At 41.1% G+C, this 22,543-nt stretch overlaps 1 protein-coding gene across 2 annotated transcripts in view; it reads left to right on the top strand.

The window, feature by feature from the left end:
• The window catches only part of CHRNB3 (cholinergic receptor nicotinic beta 3 subunit), a 72,404-nt gene extending 53,689 nt beyond the window's left edge, over positions 1-18,715 (top strand). For both annotated transcript variants that reach the window (XM_073637066.1, XM_073637065.1), the window contains 3 exons: positions 2,600-2,709; positions 10,320-11,202; positions 18,399-18,715. In XM_073637066.1, coding sequence (XP_073493167.1) covers positions 2,600-2,709; positions 10,320-11,202; positions 18,399-18,536 — 1,131 coding nt within the window. In that variant the 3' untranslated portion in view covers positions 18,537-18,715. The remainder of the gene's footprint in view (positions 1-2,599; positions 2,710-10,319; positions 11,203-18,398) is intronic.
• Positions 18,716-22,543: the final 3,828 nt, after the last annotated feature.

Below are 22,543 nucleotides of genomic sequence, written 5' to 3'. Positions count from 1 at the left end.
ATCCGCAGACACTGTTCCTGGACCCTGTGGTTCGGCCCACAAAGTCGGGTGCTTTGCTGCCATGTGCCTGATCATTCCGGTGGTGGTCAGGCTGGTCGTTTTGCCACCCCTTCTGATGCTGGCCTGGCAGGTGGTGCAAATGGCCTTTTTGGGGTTATCGGCAGAGTCTTTAAAAAACAACCAGACTCGGGAAGACCTAACAGTTGTACTGGCAACTTCCTTCGTGTTGGTGTTACGGGGAACGATTGTCTGCCTTCTGTCAGCGGCCAGCACACAGCTTCTTCCTGCCTGTTGGGGTGCTCTGCCTCCCTCCCCCTGTGTGCTGCTGTCCTCACTCTGCATGTCCTCCTCGCAGGTTGGGTCAGTTACTATATCATCTACCACCTCGTCTTCCACTTCCGCACCCTGGTCCTCCTCCTGACTTTCTGGCAATTGTGTCTCATCATCGTCCATCTCTTGTGACACTTTCCCACCATCCCCTTTGTGTGACCGTGGCTGCTCAAATATTTGGGCATCTCTACATGCGATCTCATCTTGCCCCGCTTCAAGTGGACTGGGCGAGAGGCCCGAATCTATAAATGGAAAAGTGAACAGCTCTTCAGAGTGTCCAAGCGTGGGATCAGTTGTCTCTGGGTACTCGACATGGTGGAAGGAAGGAGGATCAGGGTGAGGAATATGCAGTCCAGACTCATGGCTACTGAGACTTGACCGCGTGGAAGACAGGGTGGTGGTGGTGGTGGCTAAGTGACTGGAAGCATTATCCGCTATCCAACCAACAACCTTTTGACACCGCTCTGGGTTCAATAGTGGTGTGCTGCGGTCCCCTAGAAATTGGGACAGGAAGGTTAAGCGAGAAGATGTGGGTGTTTGTTGTGGCACAATTTCGGCTTGCCAACGGCCTTGTCCTCGGCCTCTGCATGCACCATTACCATCACGTCCAGTTCCCCGTCCCTTGCCACGTGCCTTGCCCATTTTAAATGGAGGACAGTATCTTCCACGCTCACTACAAATGACTGAGTTTGGAGCGAACTTATATGTGATCCGTGTGACGGAGAAAACAGAGTTTTAAATACCTGGCCTGTAGGTAAGTAGTTTGACCAGCAAACTGCTGTGAATTGCTTCACTGACACACTAAAGGAAATTTTTAATGTAGGCCAGAAATGGCAGTATTTTCTGACAATGTATATGTGATCCGTTTGACGGAAAAAACACAGTTTTAAATAGCTGGATTTTTAGCGCTGTAATATGGAAAGGACCTGGCTGTATTCTGCAGTGCCAACAAGCAAATGGCGCAGAAAAAATGGTGCACTCTGGATTGCTTTTTAAGCAAATAATGAGGATTAAGATCCAAAGAAAAGGATTCCTGGCCCCTGAGACCTGGGCCTTTGTATAGAAATATCTAACAGCAGCTGAAGGCAGATTTGGAATGCAGCCTCTTGTGCTATATGCAATGCAGTCTGCTATATATCCTGCCTGCCTGTCTATATACACTGCCTGCCTGATATCTCTGCAGATGGATTAGTCCTCAGAAGGACTGTTTGTTAAGATGGATATGTGTAATGTTCGGTTTTTCTCCCTACACTACCTAATACACAAGCAAATCTGTCCCTGATGCAGCATCACCTCTCCCTACACAAGCAAATGGCGCAGAAAAACGGTGTTCTCTGGATTGCTTTTGAGGCAAATAATGAGGATTAAGATCCAAATAAAAGTGTTCCTGGCCCCTGAGACCTGGGCCTTTGTATAGAAATATCTAACAGCAGCAGAAGGCAGAATTGGAATGGAGCCTCTTGTGCTATATGCACTGCAGTCTGCTATATAGACTGCCTGCCTATACACCCTGCCTGTCTGATATCTCTGCAGATGGATTAGTCCTCAGAAGGACTGTTTGTTAAGATGGATATGTGTAATGTACGTTTTTTCTTCCTACAGTACCTAATACACAAGCAAATCTCTCCCTAGCTCAGCAGCAGCTCTCCCTACACTGTCTGATTCCGGAGTGAGTGTGACGAGCATGGCGGCGCCAGGTCTGATATAGACCTGATGACGCTGTGTGGCCAGCCAATCACTGTAATCCACAAAACCAACATGGCTACGGCATTACAGTGCATGGCAGGCAATCCCTGCATGTTCATTGGCTCTCTAAAGAGCGCCAAACATGCAGGAAGGGGACCCGAGTTCCCGCCGAGCAACCCCGGAAATACTCGGCGAGCGCCGAGCATCTCGAGCAGTGAGATGCTCGGGCGAGCACCGAGCAGTAGCGAGCATGCTCGCTCATCACTATTTACTACTATCTGATCATATTGGGTACAGTTTTCTAAAAGGTGAAAACCTCTTCAACGATACACCATGAATTTTTTGAATGCTGTATTACTCCTTTGTAATCATGAAACTGATATAAACTACTGGATCTACCAACCAGACTCCAGATTCATATACCCTCTGCAGATTAGATTAAGGAACCAACTGGTGTTTTTATTTTTAGCTTACATACATATAAGAAGCATATTCTGCTCATTTACAGAAGAAGTTGTATCAAGGATGATATTACTATTTTGCATTGTGTTGCTCACATTAATTACTTTTGTCTTTGCAATAGGAATGGATGGATTTAAAATTGCGATGGAATCCTAAAGACTATGGGGGAATTAATTACATCCGAGTACCTTCAGAATCATTGTGGCTTCCTGATATTGTCCTGTTTGAAAAGTAAGAAGAATATACATCAAATCATGTGTCATATTCAGTGTACCAGGGGTAGACGAGGCATGAGAAATGGCTCAATATCTATTGATTTTATTAGTGTCATGTGTTCTCTATTAAGAATCTATGTGTCTCCCATGGTAGCGGAACTGATGAAGTACAGGGAAATAATGTATCCTTATGAGATATGCCTATGGGGTCAGTGAAAAGGATCAGCATGAGAAGTGGCGTAACTAGTCTGATGGACCCCGGTGCAAGATTTGATATTCATATATGTCCTCCATCCTGCTATATGTGTCCCTTATTCTAGCCCCATGCTGGTATATATATATATATATATATATATATATATATATATATATATATATATATACAGTACAGAATAAAAGTTTGGACACACCTTCTCATTGAAAGATTTTTCTGTATTTTCATGACTTTGAAAATTGTACATTCACACGGAAGGCATCAAAACTATGAATTAACACATGTGGAATTATATACTTAACAAAAAAGTGTGGAACAACTGAAAATATGTCGTATATTCTAGGTTCTTCAAAGTAGACTCCTTTTGCTTTGATGACTGCTTTGCATACTCTGTGCATTCTCTTGATGAGCTTCAAGAGGTAGTCACCGGAAATGGTTTTCACTTCACAGGTGTGCCATGTCAGGTTTAATAAGTGGGATTTCTTGCCTTATAAATGGGGTTGGGACTATCAGTTGTGTTGTGCAGAAGTCAGGTGGATACACAGCTGATAGTCCTACTGAATAGACTGTTACAATTTGTATTATGGCAATAAAAAAGCAGCTAAGTAAAGAAAAACGAGTAGCCATCATTACTTTAAGAAATGAAGGTCAGTCAGTCCGAAAAATTGGGCAAACTTTGAAAGTGTCCCCAAGTGCAGTTGCAAAAACCATCAAGCGCTACAAAGAAACTGGCTCACATGAGGACCGCCCCAGGAAAGGAAGACCAAGAGTCACCTGTGCTTCTGAGGATAAGTTTATCCGAGTCACCAGCCTCAGAAATCGCAGGTTAATAGCAGATCAGATTAGAGACCAGGTCAATGCCACACAGAGTTCTAGCAGCAGACACATCTCTACAACAACTGTTAAGAGGAGACTTTGTGCAGCAGGCCTTCATTGTAAAATAGCTGCTAGGAAACCACTGCTAAGGACAGGCAATAAGCAGAAGAGACTTGTTTGGGCTAAAGAACACAAGGAATGGACATTAGACCAGTGGAAATCTGTGCTTTGGTCTGATGAGTCCAAATTTGAGATCTTTGGTTCCAATCACCGTGTCTTTGTGCGACGCAGAAAAGGTGAACAGATGGACTGTACATGCCTGGTTCCCACCGTGAAGCATGGAGGAGGAGGTGTGATGGTGTGGGGGTGTTTTGCTGGTGACACTGTTGGGGATTTATTCAAAATTGAAGGCATACTGAACCAGCATGGCTACCACAGCATCTTGCAGCGGCATGCTATTCCATCCGGTTTGCGTTTAGTTGGACCATCATTTATTTTTCAGTAGGACAATGACCCCAAACAAACCTCCAGGCTGTGTAAGGGCTATTTGACCAAGAAGAAGAGTGATGGGGTGCTACGCCAGATGACCTGGCCTCCACAGTCACCAGACTTGAACCAATCGAGATGGTTTGGGGTGAGCTGGACCGCTGATTGAAGGCAAAAGGGCCAACAAGTGCTAAGCATCTCCTTCAAGATTGTTGGAAGACCATTTCTGGTGACTACCTCTTAAATCACATCAAGAGAATGCCAAGAGTGTGCAAAGCAGTCATCAAAGCAAAAGGTGGCTACTTTGAAGAACCTAGAATATAAGACAAATTTTCAGTTGTTTCACACTTTTTTGTTAAGTATATAATTCCACATGTGTTAATTCATAGTTTTGATGCCTTCAGTGTGAATGTACAATTTTCATAGTCATGAAAATACAGAAAAACTTTAAATGAGAAGGTGTGTCCAAACTTTTGGTCTGTACTGTATATATATAATAAATAAATATTATATATATATTTCACCTCCATCCTGGTATATATGTCCCTTATCCTAGTATATATATACCCTATCCTGGTACAGTGGTGGCCAAAAGTATTGGCACCCCTGCAATTCTGTCAGATAATACTCAGTTTCTTCCTGAAAATGATTGCAATCACAAATTCGTTGGTATTATTATCTTCATTTAATTTGTCTTCAATGAAAAAACACAAAAAGAATTGTCCTAAAACCTAATTGGATATAATTCCACACCAAACCTAAAAAAGGGGGTGGACAAAAGTTTTGACACTGTTTGAAAAATCATGTGATGCTTCTCTAATTCGTGTAATTAACAGCACCTGTAACTTACCTGTGGCACCTAACAGATGTTGGCAATAACTAAATCACACTTGCAGCCAGTTAACATGGATTAAAGTTGACTCAACCTCTGTCCTGTGTCCTTGTGTGTACCACATTGAGCATGGAGAAAAGAAAGAAGACCAAAGAACTGTCTGAGGACTTGAGAAACCAAATTGTGAGGAAGCATGAGCAATCTCAAGGCTACAAGTCCATCTCCAAAGACCTGAATGTTCCTGTGTCTTCCGTGCGCAGTGTCATCAAGAAGTTTAAAGCCCATGGCACTGTGGCTAACCTCCCTAGATGTGGACGGAAAAGAAAAATTGACGAGAGATTTCAACGCAAGATTGTGTGGATGGTGGATAAAGAACCTCGACTAACATCCAAACAAGTTCAAGCTGCCCCGCAGTCCGAGGATACAACAGTGTCAACCCGTACTATCCGTCGGCGTCTGAATGAAAAGAGACTGTATGGTAGGATACCCAGGAAGACCCCACTTCTTACCCCGAGACATAAAAAAGCCAGGCTGGAGTTTGCCAAAACTTACCTGAGAAAGCCTAAAATGTTTTGGAAGAATGTTCTCTGGTCAGATGAGACAAAAGTAGAGCTTTTTGGGAAAAAGCATCAACATAGAGTGTACAGGAAAAAAAAAGAGGCATTCAAAGAAAAGAACACGGTCCCTACAGTCAAACATGGCGGAGGTTCCCTAATGTTTTGGGGTTGCTTTGCTGCGTCTGGCACTGGACTGCTTGACCGTGTGCATGGCATTATGAAGTCTGAAGACTACCAACAAAGTTTGCAGCATAATGTAGGGCTCAGTGTGAGAAAGATGGGTCTCCCTCAGAGGTCATGGGTCTTCCAGCGGGACAATGACCCAAAACACACTTCCAAAAGCACTATAAAATGGTTTGAGAGAAAGCACTGGAGACTTCTAAGGTGGCCAGCAATGAGTCCAGACCTGAATCCCATAGAACACCTGTGGAGAGATCTCAAAATGGCAGTTTGGAGAAGGCACCCTTCAAATATCAGGGACCTGGAGCAGTTTGCCAAAGAAGAATGGTCTACAATTCCAGCAGAGCATTGTAAGAAACTCATTGATGGTTACCGGAAGCGGTTGTTCGCAGTTATTTTGGCTAAAGGTTGTGCAACCAAGTATTAGGCTGAGGGTGCCAATACTTTTGTCTGGCCCATTTTTGGAGTTTTGTGTGAAATGATCAATGATTTGATTTTTGCTTCATTCTCTTTTGTGTTTTTTCCTTGCAAGCAAATTAAATGAAGATATTAATACCAAAGAATTTGTGATTGCAATCATTTTCAGGAAGAAACTGAGTATTATCTGACAGAATTGCAGGGGTGCCAATACTTTTGGCCACCACTGTATATGTCCCACATTCTGCTGCTAATCTTTAATGCATAGAAAAAGATATTTATCACAAAAAAAGCCTTAATATCTATGTACTATAACCAAGCCCTGAGCAGGTGTTGCTCAGTAACAGAAGAGAAGTGAAAACATGTCCATTATAAAAAATTATATTTTATTAAGAAATTTATATTAAAAACAAATAAAAACTCAGAAAAGGTGCTGAAAATTGAAGGATGTCAGATTGTAGTGATTGGATGAATTAGCACAGAGTTCCTCCGCCCTGAAGAAGCTGGGCGAAACACTCGTCGGAGCGGAGGAACACGGTGCTAATTCACCCCATCACTACAATCTGACAACAGGTAAATGTTACATCTTAGCTAACACTAATTGATTATAGTATAACGCATGTGGATCATAACTATTAGGTTTGACTGCAGAATTTATAGGCTAGCATGACCACATGCACTCTCCTCATACTACAACACCATAGATCTATGTTTCCCATATATATTATCATTGTTTTAGCTGCAAAATCCAAAACACTCTTATAATTATATGAATTGCCCTGCTATTTTAATATAATAAATTGATGTTATTATTTGCATTATTTCACAAGTCCCTAAATTTTCAGCACCTTTTCTGAATTTTTTATTATTTATATTGCATATATTTTACTTAATAAAATATATTTTTTTATAATGGACATGTATTCACTTCTCTTCTTTTACATAGAAAAAAATAAAGAATTATATTCACCTTCCGTCAACTCCCCCGCCGCGCGGCGTCTTCTTCTGAAGCCGGCAACTGGACGTCACTGCCATGCACCCACAGTCAAGTGCTGACATCAGCTGCTGCTCTCTGATTGGCCGGCAGCGTGTATTGCCGCGCATGGACTCGATGTGTCTCTGCTCCACAATATACTTCAGCTGAATGTGCACCCTAGAACATCCAGTTGAAGTTTGCGCTGGCGTCGGTGGGTCCCCCACCTGCACGGGCCTGATAACTGTTGTGACCTCTGTGACCGCGGCCGTTAAGTCCCTGAGGGCTCAATTCTAGAGTCACCAATATGAGAACACTACTGGGCAGGATTGTCTTTATGGGAACTCCAATACTGAATTGTTGCTCTATGGATCAGGTTCCCTACATGTGGCTGTCATTGTTCCCAGTTGTGTATACTGTTTTGGTTACAAAGTTTACTTGAACTTTGTCAGCACTGGTAGACATAGACAGCAGGAAGCCCCAGTGTAAGACAGTGTATGGACCCATTTCTCTAAAGCACCCATTTTATGTATCTATAACAAACTATCAGTAAGGGTATGTTCACATTATTTTTTTTTTTTATTTTAAGTATACTTACCATTTAGTGGTATGTGTCATGTGCACCCGTCGAAAATTGTGAACCGTGAAATTCAATAAATCTTTAACCCACTTGAAAAAGCACTAAAAAAAATCAGTGGTGTAAATGTAAGTCCCCTGCCCCTGGTCATATACTCACCCTCCGGCGTCTTCACAATTTTTCGGCACGTGGCTGGAGCTCAGAAGCTACATCACAAGCTGTAAATGAAAGTCTATGAGACCCAGAACAAGGCTCTTATAGAAATGTATTGAAAAGTGACCTCTGTACAGATCCATGAAATACTGAAGCTGACGGCAGGTCACTTTTCACCAGAGACCAACAAGAGCGATGCTGGAGTACAATGAAGGCGGTGGCAGGTGAGTATGAGACAGGGCGCAGGGGAAAACACTGGAGTGGTGCTTTAAAAACAATGTACAATACAAAGCTATATTGTTGTACCGTGTTAGCCAGAAAAATCAATATAAATACTTTTATGCCCAAAAATGACAAAAGTATTCTCGGATATACTTTTGTCATTTTTGGACATAAAAGTATTTACCGTACATCAAAAAGAAAGAACACTTGCATTTCTCTATAAAAACTGCTAGCTGTTCATATGTTCAGTCTTTTGAGCTTCTTTTAACCACTAAAGGTTTCCAAAGCTGCCAAGCAGTTAAAAGAAGTGACCTGACCATTCTTCAAGCAACTTCCAAACCGCTCATCATTTTATACATACAAGTAACATAAAAAATGTTGTCGGCAAAGCTGCCACAAGAGACGGTTGGTGAGCCGCCAGAAAAGATGCTGTAGGAAAAACACCACCGACGTTTTCCTGACATGTTTTCTGCTTGAAAAACTTGATGGGTTCATCAAAATTTAAAAGACGTCTTTGTGCACATTCAGAGAAAGTCACTTTGTTTTTAGTTTGAAGGTATTCTGTAGAATCAAGAATGTGGTTCATGAATTTTGTGCAAAAGAAAAAATTCTCTGTATCATTTTTGTTTTTTGAGCTAAACATGTCTCAAAATTTGTGCAAAAATTTCAGGCTTGCATCAAATCACTCCAGGGGTGGAGAACGGAGTACATTTGTGCAAAAATTTTGCAATATTCTAAGAAGTTGCAATTGATGAATGAAAACATCTGGAAACCCAAAATGTCTCCCACAATGGCAAAAAATGAAAACAAATCAATAGGGGATCACGTATAAAATAACCTTTAAAAAAGGCGCAAATTAAAAGAAGAATTTGACACAAAATGAATACAGGCTAAAAACACCAATAGCTAGACAAAAATGGCGCAAATGCGATAATGAATCAGGCCCTCAATCTCCTTGAACACTTGACAACTGGTGGTATTATCAGCACTAAGTAATATGAAGATTTGTATTCATTATTTTATATAGGTGCCTAACCTTTTCTAAATGGTCACCATTGTTTCAACAAACTTTGCATAAATCAAGAGTACAGGCAAATATAAGAAGTATTGATAATTTATCTTAGAGAATTATGCTTCTCTCTCCATTTATGAGCCTCTTGTTCAACCCTCTGCCTCCTCTTCCTTTCCTGAACTAACTAGCCACTCTGAAAAACAGCGCAACGCCTTCTTGGTTAAAGCAATACAGGCTGCCAACACAGTGAGGTGTCAGGTTACAGCTCCTATTATATTCTATGGAGAGAGGAGTGAGCGTGAATGAGGAGCACTCAGCACAGGGAGAGACATGTAGACACCAGCAGACACAGACAGTCAATAGTGTCTCCAATGCTGCTGCTGCTCCTCATGCTTCTGTCTCATGCTACATAGAAAGAAAAAGAAGGAATGCCTCATGTCTTAGTATACAGTGTATGGAAGACTTTATTGCTACTAGTCTAGACCCACTAGCTTAGAGATAACTGAAAATTAGAGTTAGAGCCTGCATAAATGGTGTTATTCTTCATGTGCATTCACATGACATCAAGGTGAAAAGGTGTCTGATGTGATAGGTACAAATTTAAAGCGATTGTCGTAAGTTCAGAAATGGGTAAAATTAGAAAGTGCCTGTAAAAACAAGCACCTTTGCAATTTACCCCTTATTAAAAATGTTCTTCATTCTCAAGAACAGAGGGATTTTCAATTTTATAGTGCACAGCTCATGGTCTTGGTTACCAGTCACCCTGCAGTCTCAGAGTGGCTAGTTACCTAGAAAAGGAGAGTGCAGTGCTACCAGGCTCTATGCATTACAGCCTGAATGCTCCGCAGCTTGATGGATCCAAACAGCCTCAGTGCCCTTGTGCTTCTGCCGCACTGCCGAGGTAAAGTTACCCTTTTCTAGCAGCTTGGGAAAGTGCTCAGTTCGGACCAGTGTCGCCACTATGCTGCTGATCTGAACTGCCAATCTTCAGGAGCCCCTGATGAAGCAGGAAGCCTGGAGGCAGAGAGCGGTGAGCTCATGAAGCTACGCCTTGCAACAACCTCTTTTATGTCAGAATCTTATTTGTACTTGATTGTGTATTTCAATATATTTGTGATTTAACTCTTTGGAGGCCTCTGCTTTGCAGTATATATGGTTCATTTACTGTTTTGACTCTTTTTTTTCAGTGCAGATGGACGTTTTGAGGGATCTCTGATGACAAAAGCAATAATAAAATATGATGGGACAGTTACATGGACTCCACCCGCAAGCTATAAAAGTTCTTGCACCATGGATGTCACTTTTTTCCCATTTGATCGTCAGAACTGCTCAATGAAATTTGGATCGTGGACCTATGATGGGAACATGGTCGATCTTATTCTTCTTGATGCAAATGTAGACAGAAAGGACTTCTTTGATAATGGAGAGTGGGATATTTTAAATGCCACTGGTCTGAAAGGGATGAGGAAAGACGGGCTATACTCATATCCATACATCACATATTCTTTTGTATTGAGGCGGTTGCCACTATTTTATACATTGTTCCTTATAGTCCCATGTTTGGGACTGTCTTTCCTAACTGTCCTTGTGTTCTACCTTCCTTCCGATGAAGGAGAAAAGTTGTCCCTTTCCACCTCTGTCCTAGTGTCACTTACGGTTTTTCTTCTTGTTATTGAAGAGATAATTCCTTCCTCCTCTAAGGTCATTCCTTTGATAGGAGAATATCTCTTATTTATCATGATCTTTGTAACATTGTCTATAATTGTAACTGTGTTTGTTATTAATGTCCACCACCGGTCCTCTGCGACGTATCATCCAATGGCCCCATGGGTAAAAGGACTTTTCTTGCAGAAGCTTCCAAGACTGTTATGTATGAAGGGGCATGTTGATCGATTCTCCTTTTTGGAGTCAGAAAGTACTGCCCCGGCTGCCAAAGCTAAAATATCCGGTAAAAGAAGACACATCCAAGCAAGTGATGGAGAAAGGATTTTAATTGCTTTCCTGGAAAAGGCATCCGATTCTATTAAATATATTTCCACCCATGTCAAAAAGGAACATTTCATTAGACAGGTAAGTGTAAAGCGCAGTGGACTTTAATTTGTGTAAAAAAAAAAAAAAAACAGTGTGAGACTGACCTGGACTTGAACCCCTTCATGACATGGCCATTTTCCTTTTTTTCTTTTTCTTTTTTTCCTCCCCTTCTTCCAAGAACTTTTTTAATTTTTCCATCAATATTGCCGTATGAAGGCTTGTTTTATGCGGGTCGAGTTGTACTTTTGAATGACCCCATTCATTCCACCAACTAGTGCACTGGAAAAAGGAAAACATATTCCAAGTGTGTTGAAATTGCAAAAAAAAAGCGCACTTTCACAATTGTTTTTTAGGTTTTTTATTTACCAAATGGTAAAACTGACCTGGCAATATAATTCTCCAGGTCAATATGAGTACGCAGATACCAAACATGTATAGTTTTTTTTTTTATTTAAGTGGTGAAAAACAATTTGAAAATTTGTAAAATAATTAGCTATTTTTGCCATTTTCAAAGACCCCTAACGTTTTGATTTTTCAAGAAATGGGGCTGTGTACTGGCTAATTTTTGGCACCCACAGCCGATGTTTTTACTGATACCATCTAGGGTTAGATATATAATGTTTTATTCGCCTCTTTTTGCAGTTTATTGCAATGTTGCGGTGGCCAAAAAAAACGTAATTTTGGCATTTGGATTTTTTTCCCTTTTACCGATTGGATTAATTTACTTTATAATATGATAGATTGAATATACTTTATAATATGATCGATTGAATATAGGTATTTGTGTATTTTTTTTTTAATTGTTTTGTGATTTTTTTTTTTCTCACTTAAATACTTTTTACTGTATTTAATAGTTAGGGGGCTTGAAGCTGCGATCGTCTGATCGCTTGCTGTATACATAGCAGTGCATCAGCACTGTTATGTATAGCTGAAATCACGATCTCCTATGAACGCCAGCTACAGTCTGTCTTTCACAGGAGGATCGCTATGACAGGCACGGGGGTCTACAGCAGACTTCCAGCTGTCATGACAACCCATCAGCGCCCTGAGATCATGTCATGGTTCCACAATGGAAGCGTGGAATGACGAACCTCGCTGCCGGCACGTGTTAAATGCCGCTTTCAGAGATTGACAGCGGCATTTAAACAGGATAACAGCCACAGGCGGAGCTCCACCCGCGGCTGCTGTAGGCACATGATGGCTAATTAAAGGGAGTCTGTCAGCAGGTTTTTGTTACCTCATCTGAGAGCAGCATAATGTAGGCAAAGAGACCTTGATTCCAACTATGTATCACTTAGATTACTGGGTGCAGCAGTTGTGACATAGTCAGAGTTTTTAGATTTAGCAAAGCAGCAGAGCTGAGAAAGCTAGCTCCGCCCACACCAGGCTCTCTGTGTACATTGTCTATAGACAGTGAGCTGCTTATCACAGAAGGAGGCGGTGTCAGTTTTGGAAGCACATGCCTGCTAGTCACAGCAATATTAATCACCAGGTGATTAAACCTCCAGTCTAAGTAAACAACACCACACAGCTGGACATGTGTACATTGTTGAATTCAGTGTTTTAAAGCTGTCCTCAGATTACATAGCAAAAACCTGCTGACAAATTCCCTTTAAATTAGCCATCATATGTGGGTAAAGATGCGGGCTCGGGGTGCGAGCCCGCATCAAAGGCAGGGAAACGACATATGACGTAAGTTTACATATATGTCGTGAAGGGGTTAAGGCCACGTTCACACGTTCAGTATTTGGTCAGTATTTTACATCAGTATTAGTCAACTCAAATCAGGAGTGGAGCAATCAGAGGAAAAGTATAATAGAAACACGTCACCACTTCTGTATTTATCACCCACTCCTGGATTTGGCTTACAAAAACTGATGTGAACTATTGATCAAATGCTGAACGTGTGCACATCACTTGCATGAATTGTCTTGCTTTTTTTTGTAATTGAAGATTAAAAATGATAATAATGCCGTTGACAGGAAATATTCTGTGGTGCATCAAAAGGCACAGCAGCTTTGTTTGTTAGAGGAGGGAGCTTTGATACTATTAATAAGATTAGCAACTGTGTCATTTGGACATGATCATGACTTCTTTGTCCTTCCTTGGATGACCACTATAATGAGTCTGTTCACTGACAGTAAGGGGTGCTCTTGAACGTTCTGAGGAATGGAAACACAAAGGGGGCGATTGATTAAGAAATATGGAGTAAACACCTTAATAAATCACAATATTTTTACATGGTGAGTTCAGTGACACCACAGAAAGATCACACTGCAACTTCACAAATATGTATGGGAATGTAGTTGTATTATTATATGCAGATTGCATATTGCAAAGCAATTTTACAGCACAGAATTTAGTGTAACAGCAATTTCTCAGTAATATCTTTTGCTGTTTCAATGAAGGAAGAGGGAAGTTCTAATATAAAATGGGTGTGGGTGTGCACATATATAACATATAAAGAAAGTTTGCTTATAGCTGACATGGTAAGAAAGCCCAATTATTAAAAAAAAATAAAAATAATAAATAAATCCAAGAACCACATTTTCTATATAACAGTGCCCCCTTCTGGTAAAATATGTCAGAATGCCTTACTATCCTATCACTGCCAAGCGTATGTGAAACGATGTGTGCACACATTATACAGAAAAAAAGATAAATAAGATAGATGAAGGCAGGGCCGGGACAAAGTATTTTCGTGCGCTAGGCAGATGAAGCCAATGGCATCCCCCCTCCACCCCAAAGCAAAGGAATGGCTCAGAGACTAAGGTAACAGGACCCCTAATGTACCTCCCCCCTTCCCCTCCGATGGGTTAGGTAGCAAACTCTGATTATTTCCACCAGAATTGTTACCTCTTTCACAAAAAAAGTCAACAAAAATAAAAAAGTGGTGTACTTTAGGGATGTGACTTAACAGGGAGTGCTATTTCAAAGTTAGATACAGAATCAATAATTTTTTGCCGACCATTTACACAATACAAGGGAAAAAATAGCGATATAAATCCCTGACTTCCTATATTTTAAATATAGAACCCCAGGATAGTTATGGAAACTAATAAAGCGTAACTATAATCGGGGCCGGTTGGTTTCAATTAAGGTTTCCAGCATTTGGCAGATGACCTAATGGAAAATAAACAGACCCCCATTATAAATAAAGGGATATGTCTGATGGTTTTTGCATCAGTCATGTGACAAATACAGCTTTCACAAAACTGATGGTGGTTGTGGTGATGTATTCCAGTTCTGGTGACATATTCATGTACTGATGGTTGTTCTAGTGCTGTATTCATGTAGTGATGATGATTCTGGTGATATACAGTACAGGCCAAAAGTTTGGACACACCTTCTCATTTAAAGATTTTTCTATATTTTCATGACTATTAAAATTATACATTCACACTGAAGGCATCAAAACTATGAATTAACACATGTGGAATTATATACTTAAAAAAAGTGTGAAACAACTGAAAATATGTCTTATATTCTAGGTTCTTCAAAGTAGCCACCTTTTGCTTTGATGACTGCTTTGCATACTCTTGGCATTCTCTTGATGAGCTTCAAGAGGTAGTCACCGGAAATGGTTTTCACTTCACAGGTGTGCCCTGACAGGTTTAATAAGTGGGATTTCTTGCCTTATAAATGGGGTTGGGACCATCAGTTGTGTTGTGCAGAAGTCTGGTGGATACACAGCTGATAGTCCTACTGAATAGACTGTTAAAATTTGTATTATGGCAAGAAAAAAGCAGCTAAGTAAAGAAAAATGAGTGGCCATCATTACTTTAAGAAATGAAGGTCAGTCAGTCCGAAAAATTGGGAAAACTTTGAAAGTGTCCCCAAGTGCAGTTGCAAAAACCATCAAGCGCTACAAAGAAACTGGCTCACATGAGGACCGCCCCAGGAAAGGAAGACCAAGAGTCACTTCTGCTTCTGAGGATAAGTTTATCCGAGTCACCAGCCTCAGAAATCGCAGGTTAACAGCAGCTCAGATTAGAGACCAGGTCAATGTCACACAGAGTTCTAGCAGCAGACACATCTCTTCAACAACTGTTAAGAGGAGACTTTGTGCAGCAGGCCTTCATGGTAAAATAGCTGCTAGGAAACCACTGCTAAGGACAGGCAACAAGCAGAAGAGACTTGTTTGGGCTAAGGAACACAAGGAATGGACATTAGACCAGTGGAAAACTGTGCTTTGGTCTGATGAGTCCAAATTTGAGATCTTTGGTTCCAACCAGCATCTTGCAGCAGCATGCTATTCCATCCGGTTTGCGTTTAGTTGGACCATCATTTATTTTTCAACAGGACAATGACCCCAAACACACCTCCAGGCTGTGTAAGGGCTATTTGACCAAGAAGGAGAGTGATGGGGTGCTGCGCCAGACGACCTGGCCTCCACAGTCACCAGACCTGAACCCAATCGAGATGGTTTGGGGTGAGCTGGACCGCAGAGTAAAGGCAAAAGGGCCAACAAGTGCTAAGCATCTCTGGGAACTCCTTCAAGATTGTTGGAAGACCATTTCCGGTGACTACCTCTTGAAGCTCATCAAGAGAATGCCAAGAGTGTGCAAAGCAGTCATCAAAGCAAAAGGTGGCTACTTTGAAGAACCTAGAATATATTTTCAGTTGTTTCACACTTTTTTGTTAAGTATATATTTCCACATGTGTTAATTCATAGTTTTGATGCCTTCAGTGTGAATGTACAATTTTCATAGTCATGAAAATACAGAAAAATCTTTAAATGAGAAGGTGTGTCCAAACTTTTGGTCTGTACTGTATTCATCACCAGAACCATCATCAGTACATGGATAAAAAGCCCAAATCATCATCAGTACATAATTAGAGCACCAGAGCCATCAATAGTACATTAATATTGCACCAGAAACATCATCAGTAAATAAATATGACACCAGAACAACCATCAGTAAATGAATGTCACCAGAACAACCATCAGTACATGAATACATCACCAGAACCACCTTCAGTACATGAATATATCACCAGAACCACCCTTAGTACATGAATACCTCACCAAATCCACCATCAGTACTTGACTACATCACCAGAACCAAGAGTACTTAAATACAAGAACCAAGCTTAGTAGAAGTATCAATTGTAATATTAAGTCAGCTCCTTAAACAATTGTATCGCAACCCTACAACTCCCAGTATATCCTTAACAATGGTGAGGAGATACTGTGAGTTGTTTTTAACAGCCATCATCAGACTGCGGACCATGCAGTATTTCTCTGAAGTCATCTCTTTCTTTTCATCTCCATCTTGTCTAGATGACTTTTCACATCCACAGCTGGTCTCTGCAGACCTCCCTCTTCTCCCGTCTTTTGCAGCACATCCCAGCACAGTGCCCTTTAAAATAAGAGTGTTCTTAAAATGCAGTCTGCATAAACATATCTGTTGATATTATGACCTAAATAAACCTCCTATGGTATATGACCTCCACACGGTCTACCATTATCAGCGTTCCCTTTCTAATTTTCCATTACACTTTCTATATTTCCAAACTGTCCCCCTGCCATGCTAACCCCTCTCTCTATATTGTGCCTCCATTTCATGCTGTCCCCTCTGCATATCCATTCTGTTTCCCCTCTTCACGCTATGCCCTCATATTGCCCATCACACTGCCCTCTTCAAACTGTAACCACTCCTCACACTGTCCCTCTACACAGTATGATGGTTACCACAACTGCCCATACAGTATGATATCCACAACAAGCCGCCAATATATAGTATGGTCACCACCACAGCCCCCCATATATAGTGTGATGTCCATCACGGACCCCCCATAAATAGTATGATGTCTAAAACAGCCCCTATGTTTACTATGATTGCCCCCACAGCACCCAATACATTTTTCTGGACAAAAAACAGCACCCAACAGTCTGATATTCACCACAGCCCCCTGTCCAGTATAATGATCTCCACAGCCCCATATACAGTATGGTCACCACAGCTCCTCAAATATTTTGCTGTCCCCCCTTCACGGCCCCTCATTTCATGGCCCCAACACACAGCCCCTCATTTCATGGCCCCAACAAACAGCCCCTCATTTCATGGTCACCCGCACAGTTTCTCATTTCATGGCCCCCACACAGCCCCTCATTTCATGCCCCCCCCCCGCACAGCCCTTCATTTCATGCCCCCCTGCGCTACCTCTCATTGCATGCCCTCTGAGCAGCCCCTCATTTTATCCCTCCTCTGCACAGCCCCTCAGTTTATTCCACCCATCTGCACAGCCCCTGCTTATTCCCCCCATCTGCATAGCCCCTTATTTTATTCCCCACTCTCTACACAGCCCCTCATTTTATTCTCCCCACTGCACAACCCCTTCGTTTATTCCCCCCATCTGCACAGCCCCTCAGCCTGTTTTTTGTTTTACATTAATTTTTTAATTTAAATTTTCACCTTTTTTGAAGTTATTTTATTTGTGTGAACCATAGTGATTAAATGTGTGCATCATGAACCACCTTTTTGAAGAATTTGGTGCAAAAACCCGCTAATGAATACCACAAGTCAACGATCAAAAAGTGACTTTAAAAACCCTGCAGATAATCGGCATCACAGTCTTTCAATGCACAACATCCCTGCCATCTACTGTGCAGGGGAACTGCAGCACATGCTTATTGAAGTGAATAGTCTCGTCTACAGTTAGCTGCACAGTCTCATGTTTTTCATGTTTGGTTTTCTTGTGTTACCATCTTGTGTTATACATCATTTATACTGCCTCTGATATTCAGGGCAAATGCAATAAATTTCAGAAAAAATTTTAATTAAAGGCTATGGACACATTACAACTATTTTATATTGCTGCAATACAGTGAAAAGGACACACATTTGCTAATGGTCTTCATTTGAAAAAATAAAAAAATATATTTTTTTTGTCTACAGCTGCAATGTGTCACCATGGTAACAGACCACCAAAACGCTAGTCTATTCTTCCTTTTATTCATCCTCTGCTCCTTTCTAACAAAAATGTGGTACATTAGCAGGAAGTATGGGCATGACTTCCAGATCACACTACACAAAGTTTGTTTGTGGTCTGCTAACATGGAAACGCATAGCTCTGCATAGTAAAATATTTATAACGAAGACTACTCGGAGTGATACTAATGAAGATCCTAATTGGAGTGATAAAAATGGCTGTAAGGATGTTCATAGACTTCAAACCTTCTTACAAATGATCAGAGATCTCTTTATTAATTTACATTTCCTTTCTCTCAGGTTGTACAGGACTGGAAATTTGTGGCTCAGGTTCTTGACCGAATCTTTCTCTGGCTCTTCCTCTCTGTGTCCATCACAGGCTCTGTTTTAATTTTCACCCCTGCACTACAGATGTGGCTGAATAGCTACAACGTCTAGTCCTCTCACATCATCTGATATACTTCAGACTACTCCAGGCCGATCACTGCTGACAACTGTAGCCTTGCCACGTCAGCCTCACTTTGTAGCAATCAATATGTTGTTATACTCAGCCAGTTCTATTTTCTTCAGATACCCACTTGTCAAATAAATGTCTCAGTGGCAGGTTCTCCTCCTAACCTCTGTCATCTATCTGTTCATTTTTTTTTTTTGTGTTCAAGTGATTTGTACATGGGGTATATTTATTGTATATTATATAGGAAAATGGTAAAATATTACAAATGTGCATACTGTTGATAGAAAGACACATACAGTGGGGAAAATAAGTATTTGATACACTGCTGATTTTGCAAGTTTTCTCACCTACAAAGAATGGAGAGGTCTGTAATTTTTATCGTAGGTACATTTCAACTGTGAGAGACAGAATAAAAACCAGAAAATCACATTGTATGATTTTTAAATAATTCAATTGCATTTTATTGCATGAAATAAGTATTTGATCACCTACCAACCAGCAAGAATTCTGGCTCTCACAGACCTGTTAGGTTTTCTTTAAGAAGCCCTCGTACTCTGCACTCATTACCTGTATTAGTTGCACCTGTTTGAACTCATTATCTGTATAAAAGACACCTGTCCATACACTCAATCAATCACACTCCAACCTTAGACAGCCAAGACCAAAGAGCTGTCTAAGGACACCAGGGACACAATTCTAGATTTGCACAAGGCTGGGATGGGCTACAGGACAATAGGCAAGCAGCTTGGTGAGAAGGCAACAACTGTTGGCACAATTATTAGAAAATGGAAGAAACACAAGATGACTGTCAATCTTGGCCTGGGGCTCTATGCCATATCTCACCTTGTGAGGTAAGGATGATTCTGAGAAAGGTCAGGAATCAGCCCAGAACAACACGGGAGGATCTGGTCAATGAACTGAAGAGAGCTGGGACCACAGTCTCAAACAATACCGTTAGTAACACACTATGCCGTCATGGATTAAAATCCTGCAGGGCACGCAAGGTCCCCCTGCTCACGGCAGCACATGTCCAGGCCCATTTGAAGCTCACCAATGACCATCAGGATGATCCAGAGGAGGCATGGGAGAAGGTCATGTGATCAGATGAAAACAAAATAGTAAAAAGTTCTATCAACTCCACTCGCTATGTTTGGGGGAAGAAGAAGGGTGAGTACAACCCCAAGAACACCGTCCCAACTGTGAAGCATGGTGGGGAAACATCATATTTTGGGGGGGTGTTTCTGCAAAGGGAACAGGACGAATGCAGTTCATTGAAGGGAGGATGGATAGGGTCATGTATCACGAGATTTTGGCCAACAACCTCCTTCCATCAGTAAGAGCATTGAAGATGAGTCATGGCTGGGTCTTCCAGCATGACAATGACTCGAAACACACAGCCAGGGCAACTAAGGAGTGGCTCCGTAAGAAGCATTTCAAGGTTCTGGAGTGGCCTAGCCAGTTTCCAGATCTGAACCCAATAGAAAATCTTTGAAGGGAGCTGAAACTCAATGTTGCCCAGCAACAGCCCCGAAACCTGTAAGATCTGGAGAAGATCTGTATGGAGGAGTAGGCCAAAATCCCTGCTGCAGTGTGTGAAAACTTGGTCAGGAACTATAGGAAACGTCTGACCGCTGTAATTGCAAACAAAGGTTTCTGCACTAAATATTAAGTTCTGTTTTTCTATTGTAGCAACTGATTATTTGATGCAATGAAATGCTAATTAATTATGTAAAAATCATACAATGTGATTTTCTGTTTTTTTTATTTTGAGATTCTGTCTCTCACAGGTGAAGTGTATCTATGATAAAAATTACAGACCTCTCCATTTTTTGTAGGTGGGAAAACTTGCAAAATCGGCAGTGTATCAAATACTTATTTTCCCTACTGTACACTCCTAAACATTGAACCTTCAACTCCATGAAGGGCAGGCTGTAAGGTTATACAAACTGAGGAAGTAGCAGGGGTGGCTAAGATCTGCAAATGATCACATTTTCAATTACCTAGCACCAATCTGTGGCATGTGGGAGGGACATAAAAGTCAGATTGTAAACTAATTTTTTTAGCCACACAAAACCTCAACAATTAGATCAAGTTTTGTTTGATGCCTCCAGTTGTTGTTGACGTCCCAGTTATTGCCAAACTGAGAGGGACAGAATCCTTGAAATTAGAGACTTTGGTTTATCACTCCGGCAGATCGCTATGTGCATAAACTGAGACGTCAGCACTGTTCAACAGCAGTGTTCCAGTGGTTGGGAGAACAACGAATTGGAATGACCTCAAGAGGTGCACAGAGAAGAATCTCTACAAGGATGAATCGTCAGATTAGAAGAATGGCTTGTAGTCATCCATTCTGAACTGCAAGGTAGATTGGATGTCACATACCAAGAAATCAAACAGTGTCTACACAAACCACCACAAGGCGTTTGCATGACATTGTGCTATGAGTCAGATGTCAGGCTATAGGTGTTCCATTGAGAATACGCCACCGCTCTCAAAGGCTATCAGAGGAAGACAGCAATAGAGCTGGAATGGAGGTCTGTTCTCTTCAGCGATGAGTCCCACTTTTGTCTTGGATGCAATAGCCGGAGATTGATCTGAAGACCACATGGGCAACGCTGAAGAGGCCTTTATGAGGGAATAATAACACCAGCCCTACTCCAGAGGTTATAGTGTGGGTTGATAAAATATATTGTAGTTGGACCCCTCTACTCGTTATCCCATGTACACTAATAGATCGACACTATATTGATCTGTTACTCATGCTACTGTAAGAAGCTGGCTACCATGGCCTGCAGCCTCTGCTGACTTGTCTCCCATCGAGCACATCTGGAATGTCATTGGAAGCTCTTGATGATTTGCTTGCCCAAGTTCATTCATCATAGCAGAACAATCCTCAAACAACTATTAATAACCTCATTGAAACAATGCCAAGGCATGCAAGTGCGTTTAGGTCTGCACGTGGCACTCACACTTGATATTGAATAAATCATTTTGAAAATTTTGTTTCCATTTTTTCATCATTTGCATATCATCAACATATCTATCACTCCTATAATTTCCATAATTTCATGAATTTTCCTTCTTGGTCTTGCAATTTCAATGTTGAGCAATGTATAAAGATGGTATATATCAGCAAGCTCCACCATTTTCCAGTCAATGCCTTGCAATAGGGTGCAACATTCTGACACAGACCAACAAGACAATTTTTATGGTGCAAAGCTCCAAACCTCCTATTTCCCTTCTTAATATATACTGTAGTACTGAAATATTCTGTTTGCAGTCACCTACATAGGGATTTAAGAACCTTTACATGGAGCCAAGGACGTAACTACAATAGGGGCAGGGGTTGCAATTGCACCCAGGCCCTGCAGCCTGGAGAGGGCCTAAAAAGTCCCTTTGGCTTATATAAAAAGATCAATGCTATTAAAGATTTGCAATAATTTGGGGCCCCATTGGAGGTTTGACATTGAGCCCATGAGCTTCAAGTTACACCATTGCATGGCACAACAATTTCCTGAATGATCGATAGATTAAGGGAAAGTTTCCAATTATTATCTAGTGTAAACACATCCAGTGTTTGGCAAGTTTCAATTATAGGAAAACTACATTTGAAAGAGTGGTCCAGGGTTACAAAAACTTTACAATTATGTTTTCTAAAACAGCAGAGTATCTGTCTGTGGGTTGTGTTTGTTATTAGCTCCACTAAAGTGAATGATACAGCTGCAATACCACAAACAACCTGTGGGCAGCTCCACCCAACACATTAGCGAAGCTTACCGATACTGGTGGCAAAAGTCGCCAAGTTATTGTACAATTACACGTTGCACAAATATTTTGCAACATGTCAAACAGTTTTTGAAACAGGTGAAGACTATAGAATTTTTCATTCACACCAATAAAGAGAGTTTTTTGGATTTTTCGTGAAGCTGAATTTTTCTTTCCTTAGTATAGAATTGAGGCTTTTATTTTTTCATTAACCCCTTTCTGATAT

The sequence above is a fragment of the Phyllobates terribilis genome, unplaced genomic scaffold (genome assembly GCF_046119375.1).
Source record: "Phyllobates terribilis strain yellow unplaced genomic scaffold, ASM4611937v1 Scaffold_1__5_contigs__length_1240528914, whole genome shotgun sequence".
Lineage (NCBI taxonomy): Eukaryota > Metazoa > Chordata > Amphibia > Anura > Dendrobatidae > Phyllobates > Phyllobates terribilis.
The sequence above is the reverse complement of the archived record's forward strand: the minus strand, read 5'-3'. Positions and strand labels throughout refer to the sequence as shown.